The following is a 20,331-nucleotide window of genomic DNA, read 5'->3' as shown; positions in this document are numbered from 1 at the left end:
AAGGGACATATAAAAAAGAATAATTTGGACAATATAAATTACACAAGAAGGACAATTAGAGATTTTTAGAAAGTTTTATTATTTGTGAAAAACTGTTGATGACATTGTGCAGCTCAAGAGGAGTACTAGCATGCAAGATATTTGCCATCTCAGGAGGAGAGCAGTCAGAACAGTCCAGAAATCAGAGTAAAAAAAAAGTAAGTAGGAGAAGTGGGGACTAAGCATATGAATAAGTGAGGTCAGAAAACTCTGTGAAAGAAGAGGCTTGTACATGTGTATCTGTTATATTTGCATAAAATTTGCATATTTTACGGGCATCTGGTTATCAACCACCTTGACTCTTGGAGAAGAAGAACCACATTATGAAGAGGAAAAGGCACGCAAATCCCCAGACCTTAGTAAAGAGCACAGGATGAGCCTGAATATATCAGCCATTTTTGTTAAATTCTCTGTTGGTTTAAACAGACTCAGTTTGACAGAAGTAAAATAGCCATTGCAGTCCCAGAAGGATTCTGGGAATTAGGTGGGCAGCAGAACAGCTATTCTGCACATCCACAGTGCACTGCTCTCACTGAAGAATGTTATCAACATCCTCTATCAACATCCTTAATCTTTGATTGTCCCAACACCTCTTATTAAAAAACACTATTTTCTGACTTTCCCTAGATTTTTCTATATGTTTTTATAAATACCACCTTTAAAATTCCATGTTCTTGTCCTTCCTTCCAGGTGGCAAATTTGCTCAGACTCTTCCAGATCCCCCAGATAAGCTATGCCTCCACCAGTGCCAAGCTGAGCGACAAATCCCGCTACGACTATTTCGCACGGACGGTGCCGCCCGACTTCTACCAAGCAAAAGCCATGGCTGAGATCCTACGGTTCTTCAACTGGACCTACGTGTCAACGGTTGCCTCGGAAGGAGACTACGGGGAGACAGGGATCGAAGCCTTCGAGCAGGAAGCTCGCCTCCGCAACATCTGCATTGCCACCTCTGAGAAAGTGGGACGGTCCAACATCAGGAAATCCTACGACGGCGTGATCAGAGAGTTGCTCCAGAAGCCCAATGCCAGAGTGGTGGTGCTCTTCATGCGAGGTGATGACTCTCGGGAGCTCATTGCAGCTGCCAACCGCTTCAACGTTTCTTTTACTTGGATTGCCAGCGATGGATGGGGAGCACAAGAGAGTATTGTCAAAGGTAATGAGCACATAGCTTCTGGGGCAATAACCCTGGAACTTGCTTCCCATCCAGTTAAAGAGTTTGACAGGTATTTCCAAAGCCTCAGTCCTTACAATAACAGGCGTAACCCCTGGTTCAAGGACTTCTGGGAGCAAAAATTCCAGTGTAATCTCCAGAACAGAAAACCACATAAAAAGACTTGTGACAAGCACTTCACCATCAACAGTTCCAATTACGAGCAAGAATCCAAGATCATGTTTGTTGTGAATGCTGTGTACGCGATGGCCCATGCCTTGCATAAGATGCAGCGGACTCTGTGTCCAAACACCACCAAGCTCTGTGATGCCATGAAACATCTGGATGGCAAGAAGCTGTACAAAGATTACCTCTTGAAAGTGAACTTTACAGGTAATAACTACGCTTTCAGTACGTACGGAATGTCATTGTAATTAATGAAATGTTCATTGGTCACAGTAAAAGCCAGCTGAATTCCCAGTAGCCCCTAATATCAGAGTTCAAGCCAGGGCCATATCCAGTCAGGACCACTCCTGTCACAAGAGAGAAAGAAGAGGGATAGGGAGCATGATGAGGGCCCTACAAAAAGAAAATAGGTTTCTTGCAGCTTCCAGCAGAAGGAAGAGGTGGAGATGGCAACAGCTGGTCTTGGAAATGTTACTCTCCATCCTCTACACTTCTGTACACCAACCTCCGTTTCATTCATAGCCAATTTGTCTTTTTCTAGGCATGTCTGGAGGCCAGTGACCATTTCACCACCTGCTAAGCTGGGCAACAGCCTGCTATGCCTATGCCAAGAGTTGGCCTTCTCTTCCTCATTTGTTATGAGAATTTACATAATAATTGGACCCTGATCAATGACCAATGTCCTTGCAACAGTAAAACAACAATTCCTGCCACAGAATCAGATTATTATAAAATATTTAAGTATGTGGGACAGAGCCATTACCTATGTTACAGATCTCCATGATCTTTAAGCTTTATGACCAAGTACAAAAAGCTAGATTAAAGGTTCACAGATGAGTTGTGGAGAGGGATTGGGTGATCTGGTAATGATGTTTCAAAACCCTCATTTGAGTGTTGCATGCAAGGCACAGCAACAACTGGCCCAAGCAACATGATGCTTATGTTTTGTCTACTCCTAAAGACTGCTATATGAGAAAGAATAGTTGTATACCATCTCATATATAGATGCATAGCCAATGTACATATACCATGTGAAGTACTGTAATTGTATTTCATTCATTTATTAACTTCATGTGTCAAAGAATACAGCAAGGGACAACCTTTTAGACCTTAGACTAAGGAATAGTCTTTAGACTAAAGAATCAACCTTTTAGACTTTATGGAAAATAAGTAAGCACCGTTTCTCCTCCCCTTCCATACCACACAATACATAGGAAATATTTTCTTATTTGCTTACACTTATCCTCAAAGATACTTAAATGTCCTGAAGTTGCTGAAACAAAAAGGATTTAGGAGCGCCGCAATTTACAGGGGCTAGGTACTAGCAGATTGCTTAGAAGGGATGGCAGTGGTGAGCAATGCCTCAGCAGTTCTGCCCCTGCCAGAGACAGTAAGGATAGTAGCAGCCTACCCATTCAGTACGTTCAGTCAATTAAGTAACTTAAATGTTTATAATTTTGAAACATTCTCTGGCATCTTAATGAGTTTAGATGCATACCTTCTCAAAAGACTTAAGCTTTAGTCTGTTGCTAAACAATCTTGGTTACAGTACATAATTGCTAATAATTTTTCTATCATGCACTTCTTTAACACCCAAGAATTTTCCCACTCAGCATTTAGAAATAAAGTCAAAATATCTACATCCATGTTTGTGATTGACCAAAACTCCAGGCAAAAATTCATTTAGATGCAGTCAGAAATTTTCATTTTAATTTTGACTAAAATATATTTTATACTTTTTATGAATTAGAAGTTGAAGCTGTCCAAGCTAAATAAATAATAACAACAATTCAAAATCTATCATTTTGCAACTTTGGAAACAGAATACTATTTGGAATCAAGTGAAATATTTTAAAAGTCAACATGGAAGTCTTTGAAACTCTGAAAAGATTTGGTTTCTATTAATTTTCATATCCAAATTAAAATGTTAAAATCCCAGTGAGTTATTTTCTAATGACCCTGTTCCATATGTATTATTGCTAGCTTAGAACATGGTTTGCTCATCTCCTTTTTCTTTTTTATCAGTTCTCCCATTATAATGTGAATCCATGTTTTTAATATCTGCAGTTTTTGAAACCAGGTGACTGATTTTCAAGTAGTGAAAGAATCAGCAAATTTCCAAAGACTTCTTTTCAGTAAGGTGTGAAATTTCAGTCCACACAAGTTTTGTCATTAATTTCCATGAGACCAAGAATTCACTTTTGCTCTTTTCTGGTTGAAGAAAGTCTCTGCGTGTGTTGTTAATGCAATTTCAGGATCCTCCTGCATGCTACATTTGGTCAACGATCAAATGATCAGTGCAGAGAGAGGACGGCATGGATGCTACCAGCCCATCAGCTACACTACAACCAAATGAGATTGCAGTTTTTCTCACTTCTTTAAAACAGGTTACTGCACACTCACCACAAGGAATCAGGCAATAAACAGAACAAAAGTGATAACCGTGTTTGCTCACCCACAAATAACTATTTAACAAATGTCTCCTGTGCTGAAAACAACAGGTACAGATAGATGAGCCTCACATGCATAAACCTGCAGCAGGTATCACCTTGCAACTTAACATGACAACATCTGACATTTAAGAGTCACTGAATATGTTCTTGCTTCCCAATGTGATGGTGCATTTCAAACACACCGGTCTGGGCAAATAACAGGTTGCAATTATATGACTGGTGTGAGACTGTGCAATTTTAGACATTTTTTAACCTTCCACACTTTAACTAGTTTTAGTCATTTTCCAATTATAGGTTTCGGAGAGGATCAGCACTCACAGAGGGAGATTCGGCCCACATGAAATATGATTTGCCCCTATATCTCTTTCAACTGACTACAGAAGGAGCTTAGAGCAACTGAGATTCCCACTTACTGTTTAGCTGAAAGCCTGAGGTAAGCCTCTCAGGCACAGCAATAATGGGATCTGTAGAGAAATACTCAGCATCAGCTAATAGCTGATTGGAGAATAGGACTGGTCAGGAGCTGTGCACTCCCATGCCACTGCTACCACTGACATGCTGTGTGACAGGTATTTCACGAATATCTCTGGGGTCCTACTTATTTCTCCCTTTTCCTTAAATTGAAGTAACTCCATGGAACTGAAATGTGGCACAAAGGCACGCTGAGATTTCATTCCTTGTTGTTTGTAAGATATACTCAGCACTTATTTTTCTTGCAAGTCAATAAGATGCATGTGACAAATATGAGATCCTGAATATTTTCTGTAATTTATTATTATACAGATGTATATTATTATTATACAGCTGTAATTTATTATTATACAGCTTATTTTCCATATAAGCTGTGTATGCCTGATCCCCAGTTCCCGCAGCAGGACCTGAGAACACAAAGCCCAGCCCATGGATAAACATACTCACTCCTTCTCTGCCTGTTTGGACTTTCAAAGAGATGTAGGCTGGTTTATCTACTTGATCTTCCTATGCTCTTTGTTCCCTCCTAAGGGCACAAGTGCAGCACTTGATGTTCTGAATCATGATGCTCTTCTGCTGATAGAGAGATGCTGGTTCAAGAGGCTGTTAGCTTGTATTACCAGAACAACAAAGAAGTGCTGAACAAAAGCAAAGGGCTCCACAGGAGAGAGCATGGAGTAAACTCAAATTCTCACAGGTGCCCAGACACTTCTTGGTGGAGAGGAGTGCACAGGGGGCTCTTGAGAGGTCTGTGATCCAGGGATGAGCACCAAAACACGGCAGAGCTCCAAGCATCTAGAAATCCCCTTCCCTCTGAGAGATGGAGAGGCATAAGCAGAAACCAGCTCCACTAATTTTTTTAACTCCTTTAAGCCACCAGAATGAAACAGAAAAGCAGTATTATCATTGCCCACAGCTACTATAGTGAACCTCAGTATTTGATGCGTGCCAGGACATGGAACATTAGCACAGGCAGTGTGAAAGAGGTGTCACTGCTTAGGAAAAAGGGACAGGGAACTGTATAGATGTGCTCTGCCTGTTGCTCCTGGTCTAGCTGCTCCTCCAGGACAAAGGCTACATGGTCAAACCTTGCTCATATCAGGCAACATCCTCTCCTGTGGGTAACCAGAATGATCACTTAAAATGAGAAAAGTGTTGTAAAAGTCAGGTCTGATTTGTCCCCTTTCACCCACTGGACTTTATGACAATTTTTTTATTCCTGCCTGACCCTACATTTCTCTGTGAGGTTTATTTTCTTTTCTGCCTCCCCACTCACATACAAATGTCATGAAATTGAAACACAAACTTGCCTTCTTGTTTTCTCTTGAACACTTCTGACTTCTGTGGTGGGAAAATACTTTCACAGGCCATTTCTCTGGTAATCCTTCCACTTAAATAGGAAAGAGCTTAAAAGTCATGTTCTGCAACAGGCAGATGTCACCTTACTTCAGAGCGCAAGGACACTGCAAAGGTCCCTGCTCTGGGATTTAGCCTTAAATATGTTCTGTCAGAAGTCCCCTCTGAAGCTCGGTGTCCTACAAGGCTTGCATGAAGTACAGATGAACAAATTATATGAATGCAGTTACATATGCACAAACTTCAAAGGCCAGATGCGTGTTTACAGCACAGAATACCCGCTGATAGACACACAGACTAAAGCTAGAGCACAATCCCAGACTCTGCAGCAGACAGCCCTGCTGCTCCATCATCTCGCCCAAGGAGCTCCTGCTCATCAGGTCAGATCCCCTTTGCCTCTCACACAGTCAGTCAGTCCATGTGGATCTGCTGTGTTTTCTTTTTGCTAATTTACTCCTCCAAGAGGAATCTGTGCAGAAATCTTTTGCTTAACTCTTCCTAAAGCTTTCAATATGTGTGTATATTCATATATATATATATGTATTTGTTTATATACATGTGTATTAACTTGCATATATATTTATGTATGCATACTGTAGACTCGTAATTTATAGAAGCATAAAGTTGAAGAATAAATCAGGTTGGAAGGGACCTCAGGAGGTCTTTAGTCCAGCCTCCCTCTAAAAACAAGGTTGATTGAAAGATCAGACCAAATTGCTCAGGACTTTACAGATGTAAACTGGCTGAAAATAAAATTTAACCATTTTGCCAGGGAAACATTTAGTCCTCTAGCTTGGACTGGAGGTATCACAATAGCAAACAATCAGATCTGCACTCCACATACCTTCTGTGCCATGCACCATAGCATGTAAGCTGTGTACTTGGTGAACTGCCAGCAGGATGCAGACATTGCCACCTCTAGGGCACAACTCCCAAATAAAACTTCCATTATAATTTCTCTTGCTATGACAGTAGGTCTGCAACCTACCTGTTAATGGTGTCAGTAGTCAGAGACCATCATAAAATGTGGCCTGTTCATGATTTCATTTGGTGCCACTTAACACTAATTGGCCTGAGTGAGCAGGAGCAGAGGTGGAATTCTGCTCTCGCCTCCTGAGACAAGCTCCAGCAGCAGAGGCTGAGGTGTGCCAGGACATTGCTTCCCAAGCACGAGGTATTTCTGCCTCCTGCCACCACTCTGCTGTCAGACCTGGGCACTGAGCTCCCATGGACAAGAAGATGGGAAATGCAGTGTTGGCAAGGTGCAGAGCAGCAATAACTTGTTGCAGTCCTCAGGAAGACTGGGAGGATGTTGCCGTTGGCCTTCAACCCAGCTGGGTGTCGTTCCTGGAAAGTCTGCAGAAGCCACAGTCCAGCATTGGCCCCAGGATTCTTATAGCAGCATATTTAGGTGAAGGTGTCTTGACATCCCTAAAATAACAAGCAGTTCTCCATTTCGGTTTCTTCTAATCCAATATTTATAAAAGCCACCAGTTAAGCTGAACTATGAAAAAAAATGAACAAGAAGTTAACTAGCCCCTGCTTTGCATGCAACTTATAGTCAGCTTTGTTCATATTATTGAACATCTTATAAATCTATAGGATGCCCCGGCGTGTAAATGAGAATCAGATTAAACATCCTGTGCTTATAGAGGAATGCATGACTGAAAACTGAGCAGTGCTTTTCTTTCAGATCACACATTTGAGAGACAGAAGGCTCAGTAACCTAATTTCTCTAAATCACAGACTTTATGTGTTTGCCTGCTGTCTCTTTTATAATAGTTATTATTTCATCTTTTGTTTCACTGGAAAATGCCATATGAATCCCAAGCACCTGGGCCTTGCACAGCAAAAGTGCTCAGAGGAGCAGGAGGGCTCAGGCAGCCTTTTCATCCCCCAGCCAAACACACTCACTTTTCCAGTCCCACATGTCTCCACAGCCCTGGAAATACCATAGGATTATGATATTATTCTTCATACAGATTTGCCTGTGCAAGAATTCACATGTTCAAGCTGTCGGGGCTGCTTCTTGTGACCTGGAAGAGCGAGGTATCACGTGAGAAAAAAGTCTGGTTCAGGATTCCTGCTCCTTACATTTTAATATGTAATTTGGCTCTGAAAAGCTCAGAGGATGACCACATTCTGTTGTTACCTCCTATAGAAGAGTACTTTAGCACTTCCAGAGGTAATCTCAGTTAGTATTACTCTCATGGTAAGGTGCTGTTGTAGTGGCTAGAAAAGGCAGGGGCTGCACTCAGAACATGACAATGACAGTATTAATGAGGATGAGGACAAGGACAAGGACATAAGTAAATTGCATAGGGACACAACAGGACAATGTGACACACTGGAATGTGACAAACTGCTCTTTTGGGCAATCCAGGTGTGTCCTGGACTTCCACTGTCCCATAGAAAAAGGTCTTTTCAAAAGATGATGCAGAAAACCACAGAAAGTCACAAACTCAGATGACTAGTCCCAAAAATAACTAAATGTTACATTATTTTTTTACCAAAACTCTATTTTTGACAGCTAATAATTGTGCTAGAAAGGCAGAATTGAAAGCATCTTGTACAGAAAAATATTTTTTCTCCTACGATAACTTATTATCACTTCTTTCCTGGAAGACTTTTGCATCACCTGTTAGAGTACATTACAAAGATACTCTGAGGCTCAACTGACTAAAGGGGATCTGGTACCAAACCATCACAGCTACATTAATGTGACACTAACCTTCAGAGTAGCCTGGTGCTGCAATCTAGACATAGATCCTGAATCCTACATCACTTTCACATAGCACGTTTCCAGGTAAACCTGCCACAACCTGACTGCTGTACTTGTCCTCGTTAAACTACAGCCCAGATGAGCACGCAAATCTATTCTGGCTTTCTGCAAAGCCTGAGCTATTCACCTCAAGCTTGTCTCTGCCTATTTCCAACTCAGTACAGAAATAATTGGCTTAGTGATACAGTCGTTTTTCTTTGTCTGCAAGACAAAATCATTTAAAAAGGGAGAAAAGAACTCAACCCAACCCCAAAACATCCCTTGTGCATTGTTTTGGGATTTTGTTGCACTAACACATATTTTTTTCTCAAAAATTTTTATTTTATATAATTTATATACCCTTTCCCTTTGTGTAAATGATCTAGTGAATCAAAAGAACTACTTAGTTTCAGAGGAATGACTGAAGGGATTTGCAGATCCTAACACAAATTTACCTTTCTTATTCATGCAAACATTTTTACCAAAAAAAAAAAAAATCACTCAGGCCAATATATCCCACCTACCTTCTAAAACTGAATTCTTAAAAGCAACCATCTCTGCACTTTCATGGGGCAGAAACTCCTTTTCTGTAAGAACACTCTTCACAAACTGACCTTCCACATGATTCCCATCAACTGCAAACTCGATGGAGCTGGCAGAGAAATGTGTTCAAGGGTCACTTTCATTCATTTCCTCATCTGTTAGATCCACATTTCTAAACACCTCTAAAACCATTTCAGAGAATGTCTGCTTTGGCATCACTGCAATATTTATGGGTATTTTGTTAGCAGATACAGGATATAATGTAAAAAGATATTTCATTGCTATTATCTGGGTGAGTCATTTCCTTGTGTTTTCTTCTTCCTGCCATGAAAACACATTTTGTCTGAGGATGTAACAAGTGAATACTAAAGAATGCTAAAATTCTTCAAGGCAGCAGGAAGAACACACATACTCATGCACAGGGGTATCAGAGCAGAGAAGCTTCTAAAAAACTGGCCACAAAACCGCAGCTGGAGCATGGCTCAGTCACAGAAAACATCCTTTGATTCGTTTTCTCGCCTCTTGCTCCAGCCACAGAGCAGTAAGTCAAAAGCAATTCAGCTGTTCACCATAGGGATGCAAAGGGGTTCAGTGGTAAGCCACAGTGGTGATTTCTCCAGATATAAGTCTTTAATCTTGAGGCATATAAATACTAAGATCATTAAGTTGTCTTGTAGGGTCTACGCACTCAAATTCACTAATTCTTCAGTCCATAAGAACAGCACAGAGCCAGAAGCAGTGGTGATGTGAAGAGTGGCTGCCAACACCCAGTAAACAGAAAGCAGAGGTTTGTGTGCCTCCCACTCTGAAGGACCCATCCACCCCAGTCTCACATCCACTTTTCATTTCCTACAGTTTTGCTTTTCTCGTTACAAGCCCGTCTTTCTACTTGCCAATTCATGAATCATCTCATCTTAGTCTAATGGCACATATATATCTATCATTTTCCCTGCTGAAGAAATTCAAAAGTACTTCTGAAAGCTGAGAGACAATCTCTAAATGTGTATGTGCTATCAGTCCTCAGTTCAACAGAGGTTTCATGCTGTACATTTTCCTATTTGCTGCTACACACAGATTCCAGACAATTTGCTGGACAACAGAATAAGCTAATGCAGCAATTCCTTTGTACATATGAAATATTTACCACTTCTGTGGCTGAAATGCGAATCTCAGCTAAGACACATTAGTCTTAGCCAGGGAAAGAAAAGCTCTGTGCTCAGAGGAAACAGGGAATCTGTTAGTGCGAGAAAACTGGGTGAAGCACAGCCCTGAACAAAGTCTTCACACAGAATGTGTCCCAGAAATCCCGTGTAATCCTGCAGCTGAGAGCGTACGGACTTTTGGGGTGGAAAGTGATTTGTGTTAGCTGCATCTGATGTCATTTTGACTCCGTGCCACATTATCAACCACATTCTCATATGGGAAGGTTGCATCAGGAGACAGACACGCTCACTTACTTTTCTTTAAAATTCTAATTTACTTAACCCAATTAGTATTACTTCATGTATGATTGCTGATCTTGTATTAGCAAAATGTAGTAAACAGAAAATCCAAAAGCAGCAATCTTTTCCTACAGAAGGGGAGGAGAGAACCTCCTAGTTTTCAGTAGCAACACTGGTGAGTTGGGGCATCCATGACCAGGAGATGGTCCCAAGAGATAGAGTAATTCTTCTCTCCACTTTTCCTTTGCTCCCTTTCTTCCAGAAGACTTTAAAGTCCTTGTAACTTCTTGTTTTCTTCTTGTCTTTGTCTTTTCACCATACACAGGATGTTTTGCATATGCTGTATATATGTTCTTCTTTCTCTTGATTATCCTAAAAAAAATCCTGTCTTGTTTCCAAGCTTGAATTCATTTAGTGAGCAGCAACAGATCCTTTCTGTGTGTACATCTGGAGCCTCAGGCATCTACCTGTGCTTCAGCTACAGAATTCTCCTACTCTCTTCCTTTGGGAAAACTTTCTTTGTGATTCTTTACCTTTTACAGTTAATCTTAAATTTACTACAAAACATTAGAAAATGCTTGATTGTATGAAAATGCAGCTGGGCATGCTGAACTCTTCCAGTCTAGGCAGCAATGACATAGCTGCTTGCACCAGCAGAAAGTTGGGCTCTTGTGATCCCTTCCAATGTTCCACTGATGTAAGTAACCATACATTATGTGGCCCTCATGCTCCTGAGGATGAAAGATATGGCAACAAGCAAATTTTACCTACAGAATCTCCAAAAGTTAATTTTTTTCCATGGCGTTTATGTATGGCCCTGATGGATGGAGCAGCTGATCGTTGCTCCAAATCTTGATATCAGTTCAGTAGATTTTTCCACTGGGCAATGATAGACCTCCACCAGACAGTGGCAAATTAGACACTGTTATGAAGCTGCTATTGGGAACTGATTAAAAAATAATAATTAAAAAAAAGTACTGAAAAAACTATGCTAAACTTCCTCTATTACATTTACACATGTATTTGAATAAATAGGTAGTGGCTACTAACTGAAAGTCCAGTCCAGTAACTGACAGAATAATTAAAAAAAAAAAATCTTAAAGGTTCTTTAGAAAGGAAAATATCTCTAGTCAGATGAGGGTTTGAGGCAGTGCTGTTAGTATTCTTTCTAGACCTTGGAAACACTTTATCAGTCTAAGCCTATCAATGTGTCTCTGCTTCAACCATTAAACAGGCAAATAAATCAACATTTTCTTTTTACATTTTCCCCTGAGGTCCAGTGATTGCTGTTGCTAAACTGCTTCAGTGGAGCAAAACATTAGCAAAAATGATTCTGTGCTCTCAGTTTTACCTTTTCTTCCTGAAAGCAGAAGAATTTGCAAGTATTAATAGGACATGCAGCTTGCATGTTATAGGGTAATGCACGTCAGTGAACACTGATGATGCTGGGAGAGGTGATGTGGTTCCTGCATAGTTGGTGTGTGATATGCATGAATAACATCAAAATCCAGCTGTTCTTATCCTTTATCTCACTATCTTTACTGAAATTCATTGTTTTGAGCACCCGCTTTCACATCTAGATTGGCTGAGTCAGCATTTGTCCATTCATGAGACACACTCTGTTGAATGCTGACTTAACCTGTCATTTTTATTAGATGTGCATTTCTAGTTATTGCATTATTATATGGAAATCAGAAAAAAGAAAAATCCAGAATCAAATTTTACAAAGGGAGATAAATCACATTTGATGTACATAGGGGGCTTAACCAAAAGCATTACTTGGATGATTTCTCCATCACTGACCAAAATTCAGCTCAGCCAGCTTTCATATCTTCCCTAACATATCTAGTTTTTTGCCCTAATAAGAGAAATATTAATGGAGAAAGCTCCCCACTTTCCTAATGGTAACTCAGTTTAGCCAGAGCTCGCCTTTGGAAGTGCCTATTTCTCCCCACTGATTCTAGGAGCTCTGTAAAACTACACATACGATGTAAACATCCTGATTAAGTTTAAATTAAATAAATATAAGCCACTTTTTTCACATGCATATTACATTCACAGAGAAATATCTGATCCTCTGCAGAATCTTAACCATAGGATGCATGAAACATTTACATTTCCAGCTGAACTCCAAGTTTTCTTTGTTGGTCTTCCACCAGATGTGCCAAATGTTATACCTGAGCTGCATAACATATCTGAGCATAAAGGTTGCTATTTGTGTTTCACTATAGCATTGCTTCTTTATTCAAGCTTTTAACAATCCTACCACTCCTTTATTTCCACAAAAGGTTCAATAAATTTGAGCTTCAGTTATTTCAAAAAGATGCTCTCCTTAGAATTCACTGCTTCATGGTTTTATCTTCCTACTGGAAATACAATTTCATTTGGCAAATTGCCTCATTATTAGCAATTTGTAGGGTGATTGCTGAGAGTTTTCAGCAGCTTTTTAACAAAAATAATAGCATAGAGCCATAAGATTTGTAGGAAGAGGCAATACTCTTATTAGACTGCACACATAGCTGTAAAAAAAAAAAAAAAAAAAAAGCTTTTGGCATACTGTATCTTTGTTGTGTCTTGTCTTGCATCTTCATCAGGGCCTTGTGTTTCCAAACTATATATTTTTAAAGAAGCAAACAAAAAGCTATAAGCAATCACTTTCCAAATAGATAGTAATGAGACATTTTGCAAAGTGAAATTGTGTTTCCAAAAACAAAATAAAAACCTGATATACTGAAGTCCAAGCAGAGCTGTTCCTTCAAAATATTTGCTCAAATTTATTGCTCAAATTTATTGAGCAATTTTTCTGATGACCTAATGGAGTTACCTTGTGGATGAAAGCTTGTGCATTTCTTCCATCTATAGACTGGTCTAATGAAAAAACACTGCCTTTTATTACAAGCTTGAAATTTCTTGAATTTTAGACCGTCACATCTACAGCATTACTACTACTAAATACAATTATAGCATTATTAGTAATTAAATTTATGTCAACCCACCTGATTTGGGAGTGTTTTCATATCGCGTCAATTAGGAAAAAACTGCCAGAGGGTCTATTTCAAGGTTCATTTGGTTCTGATCTCTAAGGGCAAAATATCTAGCTGAATTATTCAGAGCACTGTCTAGAAGCACCTCTCTAATCCTCAAATCCCCACAGAGGAGTGAATGTTTTAACCACCTTCCTTTAATATTTTAAAAACTGAATCTATTCATGTTTCCTTCAGGCTGACAAAGAAGGACAAAAAAAAATTTGTTAGCTATTCAACACTTCCTTATCCACCAGCTACTGTATGCAATCCGGGGGGTGCAATTAGCACGTTACAGAATGGTTCCTCCAAAACCAGTAAGATTCACGTCCCTGTAACTTAACCAAATACCTCAGTTTGTCCAAAAGCAAGTGAATTTAAAATAAATAAATAAATAAATAAATAAATAAAAATGCAGCCTCAAACTCCTCCAGCCACACCAGAGAGTCACTGAGAAGCAAAGTGTAAGGCACATCACAACTTCCCATTGCTCAGGTTAAATGAGAATGTGCTTCACCCAAAAGTCCACATCAAGCGCAGGGAACTCCTAACCCCTAGAATGTAGAAAGTCTCAACCATAATCTCAAGGTCTGAATGCAATGTTAATGTTCTAGTAAGTGCCAGATAACTGCCAGGGCATTTCAAAAGATACCAGAGGCCAGCCCAGAACTTGTGGTTCCAGCTCCCAAGCTTTTGTTCTGTCACCCTAACCATGGTCATAATTCTTCATAATGGGATTGGGTTCCTCTTGCTTATGTTTACAAAATAACTAGTTGGCCTGAGGGAGGAGTTAGACAGTTTAAAGTCATGGTTTAATTTCCTTTGTAATTACAAGTTGATTGCTAGTATAAATTACCCTGCATGCGTTTTGCCTCTCGTGCCAGCCATTTCCTAAAGTGGATAATCTTAAATTAAAAATTAAAAGAGTGGTATCAATCAAAAGGCATTGCTATGTTGGAATCTCAAAATTCATTCATATCAGTTATCAACCAAGTACACATAAGGGGGAAAAAAAAAAAAAAGACAGCTTGGATGTTGTTTTTTTGTTTTGTTTTGTTTTTCAAATTCTTGATTTATTTTCTAGTTTCTAATGCAACTTTAATGAAAGAACTTCAAGAAATTTTAATTTCAGGGGATATATTTTGTATTTTTAATGGAGAAATATAGCGGTTGTTAAGTATTCATAAGTTTTTGCCTTCTGTGTCTCAAAACAGTGAAACACAAATCCTTTAATTAAGCAGAAATCCCCTTTTTAATTCTCTAAAAAACAAGAGTGATTTACCAATGAAAAACATCTCCTCAATGAAGGGTTGTAACTTAACATCAAATTCGTTTTCCCTGAGACTTAAGGACAAATCTTATGCCCAAGGGCTGCACAAGCAAGGGCACAACACATACCTGAAGCTGTAAAGCATTACACTCAGGGGAAGTGTTTCATAAGAAAGGTAGCTAGGGAATTTCACCTTTAGCCAAACTGAGGAGAATGACAAGGTAAATGAATTCCTCTAATCTTTCAGACCCTTCTTAGTTTCTTTTGCCAATCTCCACTTTACTTTTCTCCTGGACTGTTCTCTCTGATAGTCCCCGCAGCAGTCACAGCAGCCTGTGGGGATAGCTTGCAGGAGATACATCTTCCCAGGTACTTTGCAGAGAGCTCATACAAGCTGCTGTCACTTGGCTCGACCAGCTGTAGGCCTTTCTGGTCCAACTGACTGGGTGATATTCATCTCACCCTACTCACTCAACCCAACATCTCACCTGGACACCTTTACTGTGGGTGTATCTGAACTAGTCACTCTCATGGTTTGCAGGAAAAAATAATAATAATCATTAAAAAAAAAAAAAGGTACAGTTCAGCTGACTCTAGATGAACCCTAGAAATACCTCTCTTTTCTAGGATAGGAACTTGGGATACCTAATTCATGTGAAGATGTCTGAGTGGTAGACCTTTGCAACTAGTACCGGAGAAACATTTCTGTGTCTAACTGCTGCAAACCCTAGCAGGGTCTATGATGTGTTAGAAGTCCCTACAGCAAGTGATTTTCTAACCCAAGGGAGGAGCAATAGAGCTGAATGGAAAACAGGTAGACATAGAAAGGAAAATTACATTTGCAGAAGACTAATCAGGGGTGGTTGTAACCAGCTGCAATCCTATGCCCCTCTCACAATATATCCTGACATTGCTCATGTCTCTACACATTTTCATGTACCAGACCTTTCCATCCTGCCTAAGCTGTTTCTGAGTAAAGCTGAGCCAAGAGATAAGGCATTCAAATGCTTATGCATCTTTTTTTTTGAATGAGAAAAATCAATACTACACATGACCCAAACATATCCAGAAATGATGGTGTGGAGGTTATAAGTGACTGCTCGTCTGTGTGAAAGCTGATATTTTAAGCCCATTCATTATTAATTGCGGAGAGGTACAACCCAGTGACACCTCACTCTGAGTATTCCTTACACTAACTTTCCAATTGCCAAATTTCAGTGTCTGTCCTGCCAATCAGGTGTGAAACCAGCTGCATTATGCTGAGATAGAAACGGGAGTGGGCGGATCAGGTCTCCATTACTCGGTCTGAATGTTCAGCCAAGAAGGAATAAGTCACTTTGACCTCAGCAAACAACATCTAGCTAAAATTAAAAGAAAATTAAAAGATATATGGATTCTTGTGGTCCTTTGTGATACTTTTCAAGATAAGGCATCATACATGCAGATGAGTCTGTTGAACAAACACACCATATCCTGTTGTTATATTATTACTATGTTTTTTTTTTTTTTCTTACAGCGTTTTAATAAGGCATTGCCCAGAATATGCAACAGGAAGGGGCAAAGAGCAGCAAAACTATTTTTCCATTGAATACATAAACGTCTTGTTTTGCTGTCTTAAATCAGAAGTTCAGAGTTTTTGCAGCACTTTCTAGTGAGAGTGAAAAGATTTTACTCAACTTTCCAGAAACTCCCATCTGTTCCCTCTTTACATTTGCACTTGTTTTTAATCCCACTATCTCCTTAGAGTCTATTGGCTGAAAGTCTTTGGGGCCAACAGGCTGTTGAAGAAGGTGCCTTCGGTGCACAAAATATTCCTTCCTACATTTCTTTCTGTACCTTGTGAAATCCCACAGCTTTGCAAGCTGTCGAGCTGAAAAACTGCAGAGCCTTCATCAAGGCTTGTTATTAATGAACTGCCTCCTAGCTACTGAGCTGTGCCTCTGATCTGCACCTTGCTTTGAAAGGATGCACTCTGCAAGCACGGAACAGATGCGTGTTTTATCGGCTATGAAAGATGTTCTCAGATGTAGGCATACGTGTCTTCGTTCTACCAGGAAGCGTTACAGATGTTATTTTCTATAAGACAACATCTATACACTCAGCTCTGTGCCAGACACATGCAAGAGCCTGTATGCAAAACATCCTTCCTGGCCCAAAGACGTCGCTGGCAAACAAAGCTCTGTCTGATTCCAAACCCATTAAGATGACGCTCATTTTTTCCTAGGCTGCCCTGTCCCTCAACAGTTTCCTTGTGCCTAATTAGGATTTAAACTGCTTTGCTTTTTTTCACCTACTCATCGCTGCTTGAAAGATCCTGAAGTATTTTTCAACTAACTGACACATTCTGCATTGCAACTGACACAAATGACTGCATTCAGATACATTTCAGAAAAGATTTCCCATACTGCCTCTTAAAACAATGTTTTACTCAATAATTAAATTAATCCTCCCTTCAAACTTTCCTTCCAAATTATTTCATGTCACCAAGAGCTGTACAGCACAGACATGAAAAATTATAAAGGTTTCCAAATGAAAGTGACTGACTTGCTTCTAACTGCACATAAGCAAAAACATAATGATTTTATACTCGTGAGTTATGTGATAGAAAAGATGATCCCAACGTAGGAAGATAGAAATGAAATTATATAATTTACTATATAAAAGCTATGCCATGTTCTTATCCATACCTGATACTGAAATAGTCATAAAGCTGCACAGTCTTTCCTCTGTTATTTGAACCTGAAGGAGTTTTGTCCCCCACTTCTATAATTGCATCTTTCTCCTCTGATAGGATTTCTTCACTGAGCCGACAGATGTGGGCTGCCTGCACCATGGCTCCATAGGTTTCTGTCTTCTGCACTATGTGTACCTTTTTCTCCTGTTCTCATAAATGTCACTGCTCTTATACCTTCATTGCAAAACTGCCGCAAGCTGGAGTACAAAGCATCACTGGTTTACCTTTAAGTCATTTTTAATTACCCTTTCTTTTCCCTGACAACTTCTTTTATATAATTTCTCCTGGATAACTTGTTTTACTTAAGGATAATTCACTTCAAGAACTGCATGGGGAGGAGAAGACTCCAAGATACTGCTCAAAGGAGTTGAAGCTTGTATTGTCAATCAGATAGCATGGATAGACCCAGAGGGTCTTGCCTCTCATCTCCCAAGGGAAGAAAACAAAACACCTTAGCCAGAACTCTGAAAAAGTTCTGGCAGAAATGTCTGTTTTAAAGATCACAGGTTTACTTACAAAACTGAAATCTAGCTATGAAAAAAATCTGAGTGATATGTGACATAGCCTTGACGTTTCATCTCTGGGAAGATCATCTGCCAATACACACAAAAAAATATTCTTTTAACCTAGAAAATAAAATCTTATTTTCTTATGGATTTGTATTCTTGCATATAAACATCTTATTTTTATTATAATTTTTAGATCCACTTTTCTGAAAACATGTCTTTTTGGAAGAGGTGTTACAGGATCTAGAATATGTTGATAAATATCAGTTAAAATGCCTGAATGATTTTACATAAAATCAGTAGGTATATTAATTGCTGCCACCCAGTGGGCTCATTTGTATGCTTTGGTTCACCATAATATAATTTAATACATCGTTGTTTGGGTAAATGACTTCATCCTCTCCATTTGAGAGAGTGCCATTTATTTTCCTCTATCAGCAGCCACTAAAAATGAACATTTCCAGCTACAAGCTGTGGTTGATCTAAAACAAATTGTCCTACAAAAATCTTTTCATCGTATTTCTAGTGTGGAAACAGCCTCATGGAAAGTGAATATATGGGAGCTTCGAGCTAACTGTATGTGAGATTACCTGCTTTGCCTTCTGGACCTACCTGCAAAATCGAAGGCAAATACTTAGTTCTGTATAAATGACAAATACTCTAGCAGAGTTACCTGCAGCTCCACTGGTTCCAGCAGAAGTCACCACTTCTCAGCACACCTCAGGACGTGGCCTGTATGACACCGAAGTGAATAAATTGCCTCTTAAAACTGGGCTGCTGTGTTAACAATTTCTACAATCTATGTAAGTGTTATGAATAATGAAATAAGACACTGGCAATGACAACACATTATTGAAGAGCTGTTAAGTGCTGCATTATGATTTCATTTAATGCTGCTTTTGGCTGAGAGAGCTTGCGTGCGTATGTGTGAGGAGGAGGAGGGACTGAAGGGAGGCTGCTTAGTATTCTTCTTGTTGACCTATATTTTTAATTTAGCTACTTGTTTAATTTAGAGCATGTTATTTCCAGGAGGACTGGCCATTTGGAGGAGTATTATGCTGTCCTTAATTTTTATGTACTCAGAGGTCTTGTTGGGCAAGACTGTGGTACAACTTGATGCCAAGAGTGAAGAAAAAGAGAGAGAAAAAAAAGTCCACTTACATATTCCTGGGTTACCCAGACTTATTTTGTAATCCTGCAAACCAAGGCTGTCCACCACTGCAGTGGATACAAGTGAGGGGGCAAAATGCAACAGAGAGCAGGGATAAGAACTGGAACTTAAAGTCTTGAGTCTTGGCTCAAAACCAGAAGACTATACATAGAAATAAATTATTTTCCTACCTTGCCCTAAGGTAAAAAGAAGGTTGAGGAAGAAGCACACTTCCAGATATAGCTCCTGGGGAGGTCCAGCTTGTGTATGAACCCTCTAACCAGGGCTTCTGTGCCAAAAAATCACTGTCCCTTTCGCTGACTTTAGTAGGAGTGCCGCAAAGTAAGGTAATGCTCTGTAGGATAAAAAGGTGAAAGAATTTGGCCTCAGTGGTTTATAGAAGCTAAATAAATCTACTGCAACAAATCCAGAGTATCTGGAGGTTGAAATGGAGGAATATATTACATCCATATACAATATTGCTGGTGCTCAAGCACAGCATGGGCACAGATGCAGGGAAAAAGATTTATTCCAGCAATGACAGTGGAACCACTTCTGTAACCAAAGACACTGGGAATGAAATCACCTTTATTGCTCATCAATGGCAAAAAAAAACACAACACCCTTTTGCTTCCTGCCTATAAAGCCATTCACCTTTGATGCTACAGAAAACAACCAATAAATCACATGGTAAATGCAATTTCCTCCTACATTTTTAATAATTCTTCATTCTCTGCATGAACCTCAGCTGGAGGAAAAATAAAAACTCTACAGAGCTTACCAGTTGGAAGTGTTACAATATTGACTTCCCACAGAAGGTCACAGATCCAGTTTGTGTTTTTATCGCCTATTCCCAAAACAAGATATAAGACCAAAGCAGCACATGCTGGGAAGTTCAGACCAGACAAGAAATGACAAAAGACGGGAAAACTGAAGCAAAGTAGAAGGGATTCTTGAATTCCTACAACATAGGGAGAAGTTAAGAAGACATAATAAGAAATTGTTGAGGACTTCATAGTTAGTTCATCATCATCATCACTAATACACTATTCAACTTCGTTTCAAACTGTTGGTCTAAAAACTGATGTTTATGGATCTGACCATTTAATATTTCTTATTCTATGATAGCTGAATTTCACCAAATAACTCTGAGTCTGAGTTAGAAGCAGACCTCTTTGTTTCAAGAAATAATGTGAAAGGTCATGATTGTGCATGCTGGGGGGAAAACATTGGATAATTTATTT

The 20,331-nt window shown here is 39.5% G+C and overlaps 1 protein-coding gene across 3 annotated transcripts in view; it reads left to right on the top strand.

The window, feature by feature from the left end:
- The window catches only part of GRM3 (glutamate metabotropic receptor 3), a 106,104-nt gene that overhangs the window by 72,545 nt on the left and 13,228 nt on the right, over positions 1-20,331 (top strand). For all 3 annotated transcript variants that reach the window (XM_040548095.1, XM_040548084.1, XM_040548076.1), the window contains one exon: positions 730-1,585. In XM_040548095.1, coding sequence (XP_040404029.1) covers positions 730-1,585 — 856 coding nt within the window. The remainder of the gene's footprint in view (positions 1-729; positions 1,586-20,331) is intronic.

Source organism: Cygnus olor, chromosome 1, assembly GCF_009769625.2.
Source record: "Cygnus olor isolate bCygOlo1 chromosome 1, bCygOlo1.pri.v2, whole genome shotgun sequence".
In the NCBI taxonomy this organism is placed as follows: Eukaryota; Metazoa; Chordata; class Aves; order Anseriformes; family Anatidae; genus Cygnus; species Cygnus olor.
Note: the sequence above shows the minus strand (reverse complement) of the source record. Positions and strands in the feature narration are given on the sequence as shown.